At 43.1% G+C, this 12,855-nt stretch overlaps 1 protein-coding gene and 1 long non-coding RNA gene across 8 annotated transcripts; both read left to right on the top strand.

Annotated features, from left to right (window-relative positions):
* The first annotated feature begins 320 nt into the window (after positions 1-320).
* On the top strand, positions 321-1,992 carry LOC123072714 (uncharacterized). 4 transcript variants are annotated; one of them, XR_006435331.1, is made up of 5 exons: positions 321-625; positions 1,302-1,376; positions 1,474-1,501; positions 1,702-1,783; positions 1,820-1,992. It is a non-coding gene; the product is annotated as an uncharacterized lncRNA (long non-coding RNA). The 4 variants fall into 4 exon arrangements; XR_006435329.1 differs by lacking the exon at positions 1,474-1,501; XR_006435330.1 differs by having other exon boundaries at positions 1,702-1,992.
* Positions 1,993-7,237: 5,245 nt separating this feature from the next.
* LOC123072713 (uncharacterized) lies at positions 7,238-10,488 on the top strand. Of its 4 annotated transcripts, none has more exons than XM_044496327.1 (4): positions 7,238-8,078; positions 8,176-8,345; positions 9,351-9,662; positions 10,100-10,488. In XM_044496327.1, exons 2-4 carry the CDS (start codon positions 8,239-8,241, stop codon positions 10,146-10,148), a joined length of 468 nt encoding a protein of 155 aa, XP_044352262.1. In that variant the 5' UTR covers positions 7,238-8,078; positions 8,176-8,238; the 3' UTR covers positions 10,149-10,488. The 4 variants fall into 4 exon arrangements, with proteins under 4 accessions (XP_044352262.1, XP_044352261.1, XP_044352260.1 ...); XM_044496326.1 differs by having other exon boundaries at positions 7,279-8,078; positions 8,163-8,345; XM_044496325.1 differs by having other exon boundaries at positions 7,279-8,345.
* The last annotated feature ends 2,367 nt before the right edge of the window (positions 10,489-12,855 follow it).

The following is a 12,855-nucleotide window of genomic DNA, read 5'->3' as shown; positions in this document are numbered from 1 at the left end:
GAGCTGCTGGCCACAATCTAGACGAGCTGGAGTTCTGCTGTTGCGTTTTGCTAGGGTGAGGTTCTTGTTTTATTTGGTTGATTCCCGTTGCTCTCGTCATTGATTGATCTATACACATGTTCTTGTTTGTTCCCTCTCCTTTCCAGCGTTTTGATTTTCGGCCGGAAAAACTAAATTTCGGCCGAATTTCGACCATCTCGCCTGGGCCCGGTATATGGGCCTTTCGTCCGAATTATTTGGCCCAGTTTGAATTTATTTGCCCGGCCCAGCTTCTAGGGCCTTCATGTTACGCTTCTGCTCATATAAAAGCACGAACGCAAATGTCCCAACCCTAGAATCGCTGTTTTTCCTCTCGCTCCTCCTGTGGGCGGCGCCGCCGCTGCGCACAAAACACATCCTCGCCAGCGTAGCTTCTCCGGCGTCCGGCCAACGCGCTCACTAGCCTCCCGCCTTCCTCCACATCTCCTCGCCTCCACCCCATCCAGTTCGTGCCATTCGCTGCTCCAAGACAAGGGCATGGCGCTCGGCGGCTGCGGCAACGAAGCTGATGGTGCACGAGCCAACCATGAAGGCAGTAGCACGGGGCAGCGACAGCAGCATGGAGGGCGTCCTCTTGTTTGGGAAGGTACAAGCTTTCTTGATGCGTATACATCTCAATCAAGTACGTAGATGCAGTTTCAGTTTCAGTACGTAGATGCAGTTTCAGTACTTGTGCTTCTTTAGATGAATGAGAGGCTGCAATATCATACAGGGGTAAGAAAAACTCAGTCTTGATGATTTGAACAGAGTAGTGGCATCATTAATCTGAAATACACATGCATCTTGTAGTCACCAAGGATTCTGACAATGTTTTGACTTGGTATATAATCTGAAACGTACATGCATTTGGTAGTCAGAAAGGTTGCCCACGATCTGGTAATAGAAAAGTGGTTACAACCAGTGGCTTGTGCACACAATTAAAGCTTTTATTATCACATCCAACCACTGGCTTGTATATTTGCAGAAGCATCCCATGTTTGAATCGATCATTTATTTAGATCTACAACGCGTCCAATATAAACTTCAGTTGTGTTTGTGTATTTAACTAAGTAGTTGTTGACCACTGATTAATTTCAATGTCCAGCGGTACTAGAGCATCAGCTTGTATATAAATTATTTATTCCTTAGTATCTAAACTAGATAATCTGTCTGTACTGTTTTTGTTCCTCATTCATATCAGGACACCCTAGTAAGAAAGGTTTGCTTTCTTAGCTGTCTACTCTTTATAACTGACCGTCGTTCTTTTGTCATGTGATTTTCAGGTAATGGAACTGCAAATAGGAGTGGCAGCGGCGACCAGGATGCAAATGGAAGTGGTTCCCAAAGACCTTGGAAAGGTATTACTATGCTTTGCTTGGTCACACGATGCTATTGGAACCATGATCTTTATTTGCTAGGTTCAATTAAACTGATGTTTGTAACCTTGCAATGCAGGACTTAAAGACAATAACTTTGCAATGCTGTAATTGATACTTATCTTCTTGTATTGTTGGTATAATTGCTACTTATCACATACCAGTGATGTTCTAGTTGCTACCAATCACTTATTAGTGTTGTTCTAATTGCTACTTAACACAGTATTTTAGTTGCTACTTGGAACTGCTAGTTACTTAGATGTATGCACTCTGTATCATGACCCTTCCTCTGTTTTCTCCAAACCAGAAATGGCACGTGAGCAAAGGATATCAAGAAGCTTTTGGATGTTGGGAAGCTTGGAGCTGATGCTTCAAATAAGCTGATGGTTGTCTTTTGGAGATGTTTCTATGTTTAATGCTTTAAAGTCTTTTGGCTGTACTGGACTATTTAAACTTTGAACTATGCTGTGATGGTTGAACTGATGCTGGACGGTTAAGGGTTTATGTCAGAGGCAACTTTATAACTAATGTGTGTCTGTTATGTTGGACTGTTAAGGGTTATGTTGGAGGCAATTTTATAACTAATGTGTGTCTGCTATGTTGGATTGTTAACTGTTATGTTGGAGGCAACATTATAGCTAACGTGTGCCTGTTATGTTGGGCAGATTCAATTTTCTTAATCCCTAGAGCTTATTTGCTAAAGTTTATAAGATCTCTCCTGATGGTTGTTGTGCTGATATGTTTTGCTCTATTTTATTTAAAGTTTTGTTCAAATTTCGGCCGAATTTCGGCCAAATTTCGGTTAAATTTTGGCCAAATTTTCAAATTTTGATTTTGCAATTTCGTCCGAGATTTTGCCGAATTTTTTGAAATTCCTGAAATTCGGCCATTTCGGCCAAGGACGAAAAAAAACACAAACCGAAAATCATTTCACTGCTCCTTTCTTGTTGTTTGCAGGGCTGCTGCGTCTGATTTGCTCTCTACTTGTGTGTCTGCGTGATCCTTCTTTGTGAGGTGAGGTTCTGCCTGCTCCCCTGCTTCTCACCTGCTCGATGAAATGCGTGACTGGGTTTCTGCCGGTCTGAGATCATTTCTTTGTTTTCTGAGACATGAATGAGTGTTTACCATGTTAGATCTGTTGTGTGATGCTTCTAAGAGGTGATTTTACAGATGTTTTTATGCTTTGGTTGCTGTGTTTCCTAGACCTAGGGATTGACTCGGTTAGGGTGCGTTTGGTTACAAGGGTGGTCATGAATGGGTTGGGATCGTTCAAAAAATAGACATGTTTAGTTATAAAGCACACGAATGGTTCAAGTCAAAAAAAGAGAATATGCATTGAAGATGCTGAACCGTTCCACCCAACCAAATCGGTCGAATCAAATGGCCACGCTTTGCATGCATGACTATGTGAGCATGACTGGTGGCCCCGTCCTAAATAATTAGCTCATCTCTTATATTCAGCCAAACGCATGAATTGAATGGTTCAATCCCAAATAAATTGGACGGTCCCAACCCATTCATATGACACCTTCAACCAAACGCATCCTTAGTTTAAGGCTGTTTTGGTTGGTACGTAGATGTATTTGCTGCTGGTTCTGCTACTATTAGGATTGGCTGCTGCTTGTCCTGACACTATGTGATACTAGCTGGTGCTGGTTGCTTGTGCTGCAGCTGCAGGTAGATGTGTTTGTTGCTGGTTCTGTTGCTGTGTTGCTTGCCTGCTGCTGGTTGTTTGTGATACTGCTATGTGCTAATACCTTCTGCTGGTTGCCTCCTTGTTTGGTTATTTGTGAATCTATAAGCTATTTGTGATAAGTAAGGACTGGAGAGACGAAAGTGCCTTTCTACTCCTGAGCTCATTTGAGCTCGGTGAACAGTCAAATCGAAAAAAAAATCAAAAAAAATTCAAAAAATTCCAAAAAAAATCTCAGAGAAACATTGACAAAAGTTCTAAGTGCTTGCAAAAATTCATCATGAAATCACATTCCTGTAAGGCGTGGCAAAAAAAACAAATTCAGCCTCCAAAATGCTTTTGAAAGTAGCATTTTCAGAGTACCGATTTTGTTTTCTTTTTTGCCACGCCTTCTAAAAATGTGATTTCATGATGAATTTTTGCAAGCACTTAAAACTTTTGTCAATGTTTCTACCAAAAAAAATTTGGAATTTTTTGAAATTTTTTCGATTTTTTTTCGATTTTACTGTTCACCCGAGCTCATATGAGCTCGGGTGCAGAAACTCCACGTCCCTGAAGAGAAGGCTATTTGCCATTGAGATTCTGCTACTAGCTTGTTAATAGCTTTGTGAGATAATTTAGCTACGTATCTGCATGTTTTTTTTCTGCTCTAGCAAGGTCTAATTTAATTTAGAAAATAGAAATCCTAGGTATGATTTAGTAGTCTAATAGTAGATGATGTTAGCATGAGCAGAATGTGTACTGTACTAATGCCGACGAACAGGTTTAGCAACCTACATGCTTCATAACATTTCGCACCTTTATTCAGAATGTATGTACGTCATTTTTGCCGCAGAACCAAATTCATCATAGATGGTGGCTTGTATGTGCAGGTGAGAATGTATGTACGTCATTAAACTGTGGATAAACTATGTCTGCGCCCCATGCAACATTTCTCTACTTATAGAGTGTCCTGTTTGACGTTCTATATTTCTTTTTTAATCGGAAACTTGTGCCAGATGCTTCATGTTTCCTTTCAAAATAAAAAGAAATGAGCTGCTATTTTTATTTAATGGCATTTTCTTTGTTCTCTTTTAAACTCAGTCCTCTTGTAATATGTGTTTTGTTCCTCTCCCATGCATTCCTTTTTCATGCTTTATGTGATAAAAAGAAATGAGCTGCTATTATTTAGGAGACTCTCATTTGTAGCTTCACTGAGATGCATTTGCTAAATAATTTTTCTTTAAAGATAGAAATATTAGGTGCTTCTGCAACCTTGTCTGTTTAGTTTGCGCTGATTTAGGGATGCAAGTGGACGCGTCCAGGAAGATTCACAAAAGGTGGCTAGCTCAGTAAATGAATGTACTTTTGGTCTGATTCATGCTGTCAAAATCACATCAAAGTCATGACTGATTGTGCACCAGAATCTTGAATGTGATCCATATAGTTTGGTGTTTATATTATGCTTAAGGCTCAGGTCTTTTGCCCGAAAGTAGTATTAATTGATTGAGTTAATTTACTTGATGATTAATTTTTCGGACTATAAATTAAGTTTTTTTATTTGTATTGTCCTATATTCTTTGTTCTCTCTCTCTCTCTCTCTCTCTCTCTCTCTCTCTCTCTCTCTCTCTCTCTCTCTCTCTCTCTCTCTCTCTCTCTCTCTCTCTCTCTCTCTCTCTCTCTCTCTCTCTCTGATCGATGCTCTTTCCATCGCCTTGGCTTGCAGGTCGCCACTGGAGCCAGACGAGGTCATGGCTTACCTTAACTGGTGAAGACACCACCATCACCATGTACAAGAGGGTACCATCGAGGATGTCGTCGTACTAATTGCCGATGACCTACAGGTCCATCTCTCCTGCTCTCTCTCTCTCTCTCTCTCTCTCTCTCTCTCTCTCTCTCTCTCTCCACTCGGTTCTTGACATGCTCTTTGCAGCCACATCCCACATGGCACTGATGGAGATTCATCTTTTATGATTTTAAGTTGAATTTCATTTATTATGATCCGAAGTTGCAATTCCTTTGTCAACAACAATAGTGGTTAGTACGTTTAAGTCAGGTTTTGATTACAAATCCTACTAAGTCAGGTTTTTATTATGAATCGTACTATTTTTTGACTCTGGTAGTTAGTTACCTTTAACAGAGCTAAATTTCTTATAGTACTATATGTGTTGCTACTGTTTTTCCTGCAGGAGTGTCGTTCGTAGCAAACTCAGTAGATTCTCCTTGCAGTTTTCTGGGTCGTTCTTGGTCATAGAATGCATATACCTACCTTCTCATATATATGATTATATTTGGTTTTTCAGATTTAGCTATATATTCCATGAATTTCTTTAGTAGCTCACAGTAATAATCAGATTTTAACTATTCATATGTTTTGCTTACCTAACAAGACAGTAGGAGAATTACAATGGAATTCGTGCGGGCTTGCTTACCAAACAAGACAGTAAGAGAATTAGAAACATTCATTCTAAATGGTTCAGCCACTCAGACTTGCCTTGATCTTTGTTTTGGTACAAACCTCCCTACATTTTGAGTTTACGATAAATAATTGTGATGTCATTTAATCATGCGGATACTGCTCTGCCTTGCATAATTGCTTCTTATATAGTCTGCCTAATGAGTGAATGGCTTTTCCAGCCAGTAAGATTACTAAATTTCTATTGGTTAATCTTGGTAACTCCATTGTATTAGTTTTTCATGTACATCACTATCCTACCAGTTAGTGTACTCCTTTGATATTGATAATTCCTTGTGTTTTTATGCTCACTTCCTCTCCTTGATTTTCAATCCATACCAGCAGAGATGCATCATTATTTTCTTACAAATTTTCATTTTTTTTCTACGCAGATTACCTATCTATTTGTTGCATCGGAGGAGGTAAGCCAGAGGCGAGAAATAGAGCATGCCATGTGCGGTTTTTCATTTCAGGTATCCGTTTCATATCATTATTATAGTTGCATCTAATATGGTCACAAAGTATGTTTCTCGCATATTAACCGAGGATCATGCTGCTACCAGGCCTAAGAAAATCCCTCATGCTCAAAATATTAGTAATGGGGGTTTGTGCCGAGAGGGGCGTTATTTTACATCAGTCAATCCATTATGCATCTTCAGCATGTCAATCACCTCCGCATCCATGTCCCCTTTGATAACATAGGAAGTAATCGAAAGGCTATATGTCCCTTGACTAAATTTATCAACCTCTAGGTCGTGGCTGGTCATCTTGCTGCACATCATAAGGGCTTAGGTATAGAATACAAGTGATTCGTTATCTGATTCAAAACACTACTCTTTCCTGCTGTTGTAATCAGCATAATGGTCTTTCTTTTAGATATTATTGAAGCTGCCTAAACAAAATGTGTTGCTGCAGATACAAATAGGTACCTCCTTTTAATTGGCTGGTCGCAATGGCGGCGCATCAAGGTGCAAGGCAGTGGCGTCATGTTCATACTACGGGAAAGGAAGAGCTCCTAATAATTTTTATGCTCCTTGCCGTAGGTGAGTTGCCACCTCTTCCCACATGTTCGTGCTAATTATGAAGTAAACTCGAGAGTGAATTGTGATTGTGATTAGTATCTTTAGATATTGTTCAGTACTTTTACTCTACTTGCTTATGTAGCCACTAATGTGGTTCCTTGATGCTTCTTTGAAGGCAATTGATTAAGTCAAAAGGCAACAGGAAGGCACGACGGCGATCAATGTTCTTATGTACGCCGAGTGCTATCTTTTGTCTACCATATCGTATGAGAGTAGATCAGGATGAACCAACTAAGTCATGTACTATGTATGTAGAACATGTCCGGTCTATATCTGAATCTATGAATAATTATATCGATGATGTTTTATGTCTACATAGCCTGCCTTTTGTATGCTATATAAGCTCAATGTATCATTGTACTATTCTTCTTTGACTTAGCATATATGCCCATTTTTTGATAAATTTTCATGTGACTACCAGTGTTGTAAACCAGAATTCTCTGTTCATTATCTTTGTCAATATATTCTATCCAATATGTTATCCACAGCTAAAACACATCTTAAATTTCTTATCTTACTCATAGATAATGATTTGGTGTATGGCACTTACTGAACCAATATCATTGTTATTTTTTATATTTGCAATGCTCATATGACTATTACCGGATTGGATATGATTTTTTTTATTTTTTTATTTGCAATGCTCCTATGACTTACTGGATCCGATATGATTGTTGCCGGCAGCATCACTGCCGGGTGCGGCAAGCCGCACTTCCTACCTAGTATAGTTGGTTCCTCTGTGGTGTTCGGCTATATGCTGGAGTAGCGCTATGCCGTTGGGGAGCGAGGCACTGGCGCGTGCGAGCAGCGTCTGATGCCTAAGCACAGGGGGTCTTGCTGGTGGTGATGGAGCGTGGCTATATACATACAACCTTTCTCGCTTCCTCATTTATTGTATAACACATCATTAAAAAATTTATGTGCCAAAGTTTTCTAACAACTATCTTACAACCATTAAAAATATCTTTAGAGAAGTTATGCAATAATTGTCTGTCATGAAGTCTTTGCATCTCCATTAGTTGAGAGAGATGGTACTACTATACTCCCTCTGTTTATAGTGCGCATTGGCAGGGCTTTTGGTGGCCGGGCTACAGGCAGGCCGCAATCTCGTCCATTCGAATGGGCTTTGGGTTGGCGATCCGTCATTTCACTGCTGTGGGTGGCAGGCCTAGTGGGTGAATTACGGTCCGTGATACAGCTAGGCTTCAATAGGCGTATTGCGTTCGGCCCATCACCCGTTCCTGTACCCCGGTCCGCGGCGTGACTCGGTGGCCTGGACAGAGCGATCTTTCGAAATGTATATGGGCCCGGTGACATGTGTGGAGCAGGTGGATCCACGCGTGTGGGTTTCCTCGGCATTACCCTCTCCTCCACAGAAAGCTTGCATCCGCGGCTGCTCTCTTTTCCCACACGGGCGCGCTGCGGCGGCGATTTCCCACCGGCGACATGTCGACGGACGGACTGGAGGTCAACGGGTATGTTCTTGTTCCTCCAAGTTCTCTCTCCCCCTAGTTCCTCCCCCCACTTTTCTTTGCAAATCCATTCACTGATGGCGCTAGGTTTGACTGCAAGAGCGGTGGAGCTAACATCACCGGATGGGAAAGTGCTGTGTTCCCGGTGGAATCCTAAGATTCCATGAGTGCTCCAGCCCTAGAGCTCGAGAAGGACGAAGAAGCAGCGGTGGTTGGAGATGGGCAGAGATACGAGGTGTGCTCTGAAGCTACAAGCGGCTGGACGAGGAGGTGCGTTTTTTTCTGTCCCCCCGTCATGCTTCATTCGCATCTGTTCAACTTAAGAGATGCATTCTCGACATACCCTGCTGGTACAATCCTGTGATGGATTATTTAGAAAGACCAAATATCAAACAGTTAAGTGTCTGATTTGTGTTGTTTGAGTCGTGTCCGTAGTAGGAGACGCAGAGAGTAATGGTTTCAGGTTGTTCGTTTTAGATTTCTGAATAGCTTTCTGGTTCATTTTTTGGATTCTAGGATTAATAAGACCAACCTGTCATTGACACACAGTGTCTGTGATGTTTGGGTTCCTAGCATGCTCTGTTGGATCTTGAAATTATGGGTGTTTATTGTGGATGTAGCAGGCTGCAAAAATAGATAGAATGAGTTGTGCTAATCATGGGCGTGCATATTTGGATTACGTAACTAGAGCTGCTTTCTTATGCTGAAATACATAAATGCAAATTAGTAGATGATACTGAACTATGTACTTTTTTGATTTTAAGCGTGGCGTCTGACATTTAGGCAAGAGTAAGCGAGATAACTTTTTGTTGTGATTATGGCTGGAGTACTGAGACTCACCGCGCATGCAGACACAAAATCTGTTTTGTTTGGATTCTAGGATGAGTGTGCTGGACCTTAAAAAGATGGCTGATTCTGTATTCAAAAAGTCTGAAAAAAAGAGGATGAGTTATACCAATTATGGTTGTGGATTTGACTTCTGTAAGTAGAGCTGGTTTCCGATGGTTACAGGAGAAATGCATTTTTTTCAGCTAATAGTGAGCTGGATATGTGTATGTGATTTCTACCGTGGCGTTTGATATCTATGCAGTGGGGAGCCATATTTCATTAGTTTTTTTTGGGGTTTCTCTAGTCTCTTGTGGTAGTAGGTATCTTGATCATATGAAGTTTTCCGGCGCATACAGATCTTTTGCTGTTATTGATTTATGCTAGTGCTATACCATGAATAGATAACTAATTGATGGCTGTTCTTTTTGATGCGGCACACTGGCTCAGGGTGAGGCTCGGGAAAGCACCTGATGAGAGGGACATGAACCCCGACAGGAAAACAACGCTTGAGCTGTCTGTCCGTGCTTATGCTGAAAAATGTGAAGGGTATGTCATCAATCCAACAATTGGCACGGAATTTGACTCGTTGGATGAGGCATATGAGTTCTACAACCTATATTCATGGAAAACTGGGCTTGGTATACGGCTGGCGAAGAGCAGGCTCAATGTGGAGAGAACAAGATGTATGCAAGAGATTGTGTGTGCATGCGCGGTACGTCTGTGTAAAAAAAAGCATGTTTCTTCCTGGTTTTTTGCACGGTACGTCTGTGTAAATTCAGATCAACCGCTCGTGTCTTGCAATGTGCTGCTGTTTACCAAACAGAAATCTTGGTTTTTTTGCACGAGCTGCTAAAAGTTTCTTCCTGGTAAATTGTGAAATGCATCAATAGTTTTGGACTGAAATCTGCCATCATATAGATACGCATCTGATAAGTTCCCTGTCAGCGATCCATTTGACTCACTAGGGCGTATGTTTGTAAATACTGTAATGTATTTGTACCGTTTGTGAACCATATCAAATTGCTAAGGTGGGTGATGGGTATTCCAATTATGCATTGTTCCTAGTTCTGTACGTAGAACATGATGCGTGTATTAGTAAAAATCAGCACATGTTGTGTGTTAGCTTAAGTTATTTTGTCAAAATGTGTCGAATTTCAATTCAGTTCTAGTGATAATGGTTTGTGTTGTCTCATCAGGGTGAGAGTGGGAAAAGCATATCTGGAGAATTTGGAGAGGGAGGCCTGACCGAAAAAGTGCTCGCAAGCTAACTGCAAGCTGGTTGGTAAAGAGGGCTTGAGTGGGTAATTAAAAGATGACTTAGCTGTCAATGTAAGGCAGTTGATATTTCAGTCATTTTCGAGTTTGATTCAGTTGTGGTCTGCATGCTAATCTGTGCAAAATCAAATACATGTGATATATCCTGCATATGGTGATGGTACATTGGAGTTAGGAGGTGATCAAGGGTCCAAAAAAATTCATGGCACAAATGTGTGACTAATTGAAAAATGTTGTGCCAGCGATTGGTAATCACAAACAGGTTATGGAAATGGATAAGCAATGTGCATAGTCATCTGTGGAAGTTAATACCGAGTTTCAACTAACATTAGATATTTGTCAGTAAATACTACTCCCTCCGTAAAAAAAAATATAAGAGCGTTTAGATTATTAAAGTAGTGATCTAAACACTCTTATACTCCTATTTCTTTACAGAGGGAGTACCTGTTAACTACCTTGCTATCATTTTTTTTTGCGGAAAACTACCTTGCTATCATTACATACACTCTGATGTGTAAGTCCTCGTCCTGTTTACTCTCTAATCCAATATAGTAATCGAGAGAGCGGTTAATTTATTTGCCAGTACTCATGGCACAGTCGGCGCGTGAGTGGAGCAAAGAACTTCTGTACACGTGTTCATGAAACCTTGTAAACATGTTAATGCGTGGCTGTTTATACAGGTTAAATAAGTTAACAGCATTGGCATTAATTTATCAAACTCGAGCGTACAGGTCATGGTTCATCTACGTGCGCATTCAAACTTGTGGTAGACTAACAAGTGTAGGATGTCAAATAGATAACGGGCAGAACTTGAGGAGTTTTATTTGTGCAGCCGCAAAAAACGAATTAATCTGGATGCGCTTAATCAAGGGTGGCTAATGAAGAAGAAATCTTAACAGTCAGCTGGCCGGCATTGCTCCACGATTCCTCTTGTCGAACTTGTGGCCAGCCATGGAATCCGGTCACGTACAGTACAGGTCTGCGTCCTACTGTGCATGGCTGTGCGCTCAGCTCGAGGCGGTGTGCGTACATGTCAGACCAAATGGTGGAAGTCTAGATTCGTTTGCATGTGGTGGGCTGCCACCAAAGTGAGGTCACAGACGTGAAGCGCTAATGCAAATCGGCCATTATAGATGAACATGGCGTAATTAGTCAAGACTAATACTACTTCTGGATCTATCGCATTAATTCACCATTAGGACGCACATGTGGCTAAACTGTTCCAAATTTCTAGCGTGTAAAACAGATAAAACTCAAGTCCAAGTTTAGTGGTACTGGCTTTTAAACACAAACAGCAGCGTAACCGTGCTGCATTTGCTAGTCAAAACGGACAGACGAATTAACATCAAACAAAATAAACTTGCTTAGTTCGTGGAGAGCTAATGGTGAAGGAATATGCGTGTTCGCTGGCCGCCAGTGCTCCACGTCCACGTCCGCCCTTGACCAGCTAGTGGTCTCCGCTGGCCAACGATACTCCACGGCATGCACGCACAGGTCTACATCTCGCACAGCAGTGCGCACATGTCAGGGGCACGTCTGAGTCTAGATGGCTTTGCATGTGCGTGGGGCCTCTCTGGTTCGACCACGACGTGCATGCACGGGTCCTACATGTCTGCACGCGCATGGGGCATCAGTACTAAACGCTGTGTGTACATGTCAGTTGAGTGTGCTTTTGCATGTGGGTGGGCCAGAGCTGGTTGAATACAGGCTGAAAATAAATGGAATACAGGCGGTATACACTCACAGATGGCAGGGATAGCGGCCTGCCTGTAGCTGTAGCGCGGCCACCAAACGCCTTGCACAGCAGCGCACATGCAGCCTCCTCGCTTGTCGCTTCTGAGCACATGGCCTGGGTGGGTGTATTCTGCGTCCAAGCTGCAACCTCCAGCTCACGTGTTGGTATGTGTGCCTATAAGGCCAACTCCACCCGAGGACCCTAAATTTTACCCCATTTTGTCCGGATTTTGTTCGTATAGGGTAGAAATAGGGAGAACAAACGCCGGACAGAGGCCGGATAAACTCGCTGCACCCAACGCTGCTACCCCATTTTTACCCCATATCATCAGCCGTCCGTCTTCGTCATTTCTTCAAACACTTAGCAGGCATAGCGAACTTGACGCCGCCGCGTCCGCTCCTGCTCATGCACGCCCTCGCAGCTTCTTGGTCGACGCTGCAGCAGGGGTCGCGTCGCGGAGCCGCTTCACGGCCACGACGCTGTCGTACGTCGTGCCACAGCCGCCCTTGCCGAGCATCTCCGCGGACGCGCGCAGCAGCTCCTCCAGCTCGAACCGCCTCCCGCCGGGCGCGCCCCGATGAGCAGGTTGGCGGAGACGTCGACGAACTCCAGCGTGTCCGCGCACGCCGTGCTCGGCGGCAGCCGCCCAGAGAGCTTGTTGTGCGACACGTATGTGCCGCAGCGCGTGGGAGCGCGAAGATGGCGAAGGGGATCCACCCCTCCGGCGCAGGGAGCACTTGTGGAGGAAGGCGAGCCGCGGAGAGGGACGGCACGGTGCCGTTGAGCCAGTTCCCGGACAGCACGAGCTCGAGGCGGGACAGCCCCAGGAGGCGAGCGCGTCGGCGGAGAAGTTGGATGGCAGCGCAGTGCGCCACGCCGGGTCGGGCCGGCGGTTGCCGAGCACGGAGAGCGTCGTGACCTGGCCGGCCGCGCAGGCGACGG

The sequence above is a fragment of the Triticum aestivum genome, chromosome 3B (genome assembly GCF_018294505.1).
Source record: "Triticum aestivum cultivar Chinese Spring chromosome 3B, IWGSC CS RefSeq v2.1, whole genome shotgun sequence".
Taxonomy (NCBI): domain Eukaryota; kingdom Viridiplantae; phylum Streptophyta; class Magnoliopsida; order Poales; family Poaceae; genus Triticum; species Triticum aestivum.
The sequence above is the reverse complement of the archived record's forward strand: the minus strand, read 5'-3'. Positions and strand labels throughout refer to the sequence as shown.

Excerpts from the sequence above, each read along its gene's own strand:
- LOC123072713 (XM_044496327.1), top strand. The coding sequence starts at position 8,239 with ATGAGTGCTCCAGCCCTAGAGCTCGAGAAGGACGAAGAAGCAGCGGTG. Across the intron at positions 8,346-9,350 it reads ACAAGCGGCTGGACGAGGAG|GGTGAGGCTCGGGAAAGCAC; the intron begins GTGCGTTTTTTT and ends ACACTGGCTCAG. Across the intron at positions 9,663-10,099 it reads TCTTCCTGGTTTTTTGCACG|GGTGAGAGTGGGAAAAGCAT; the intron begins GTACGTCTGTGT and ends TTGTCTCATCAG.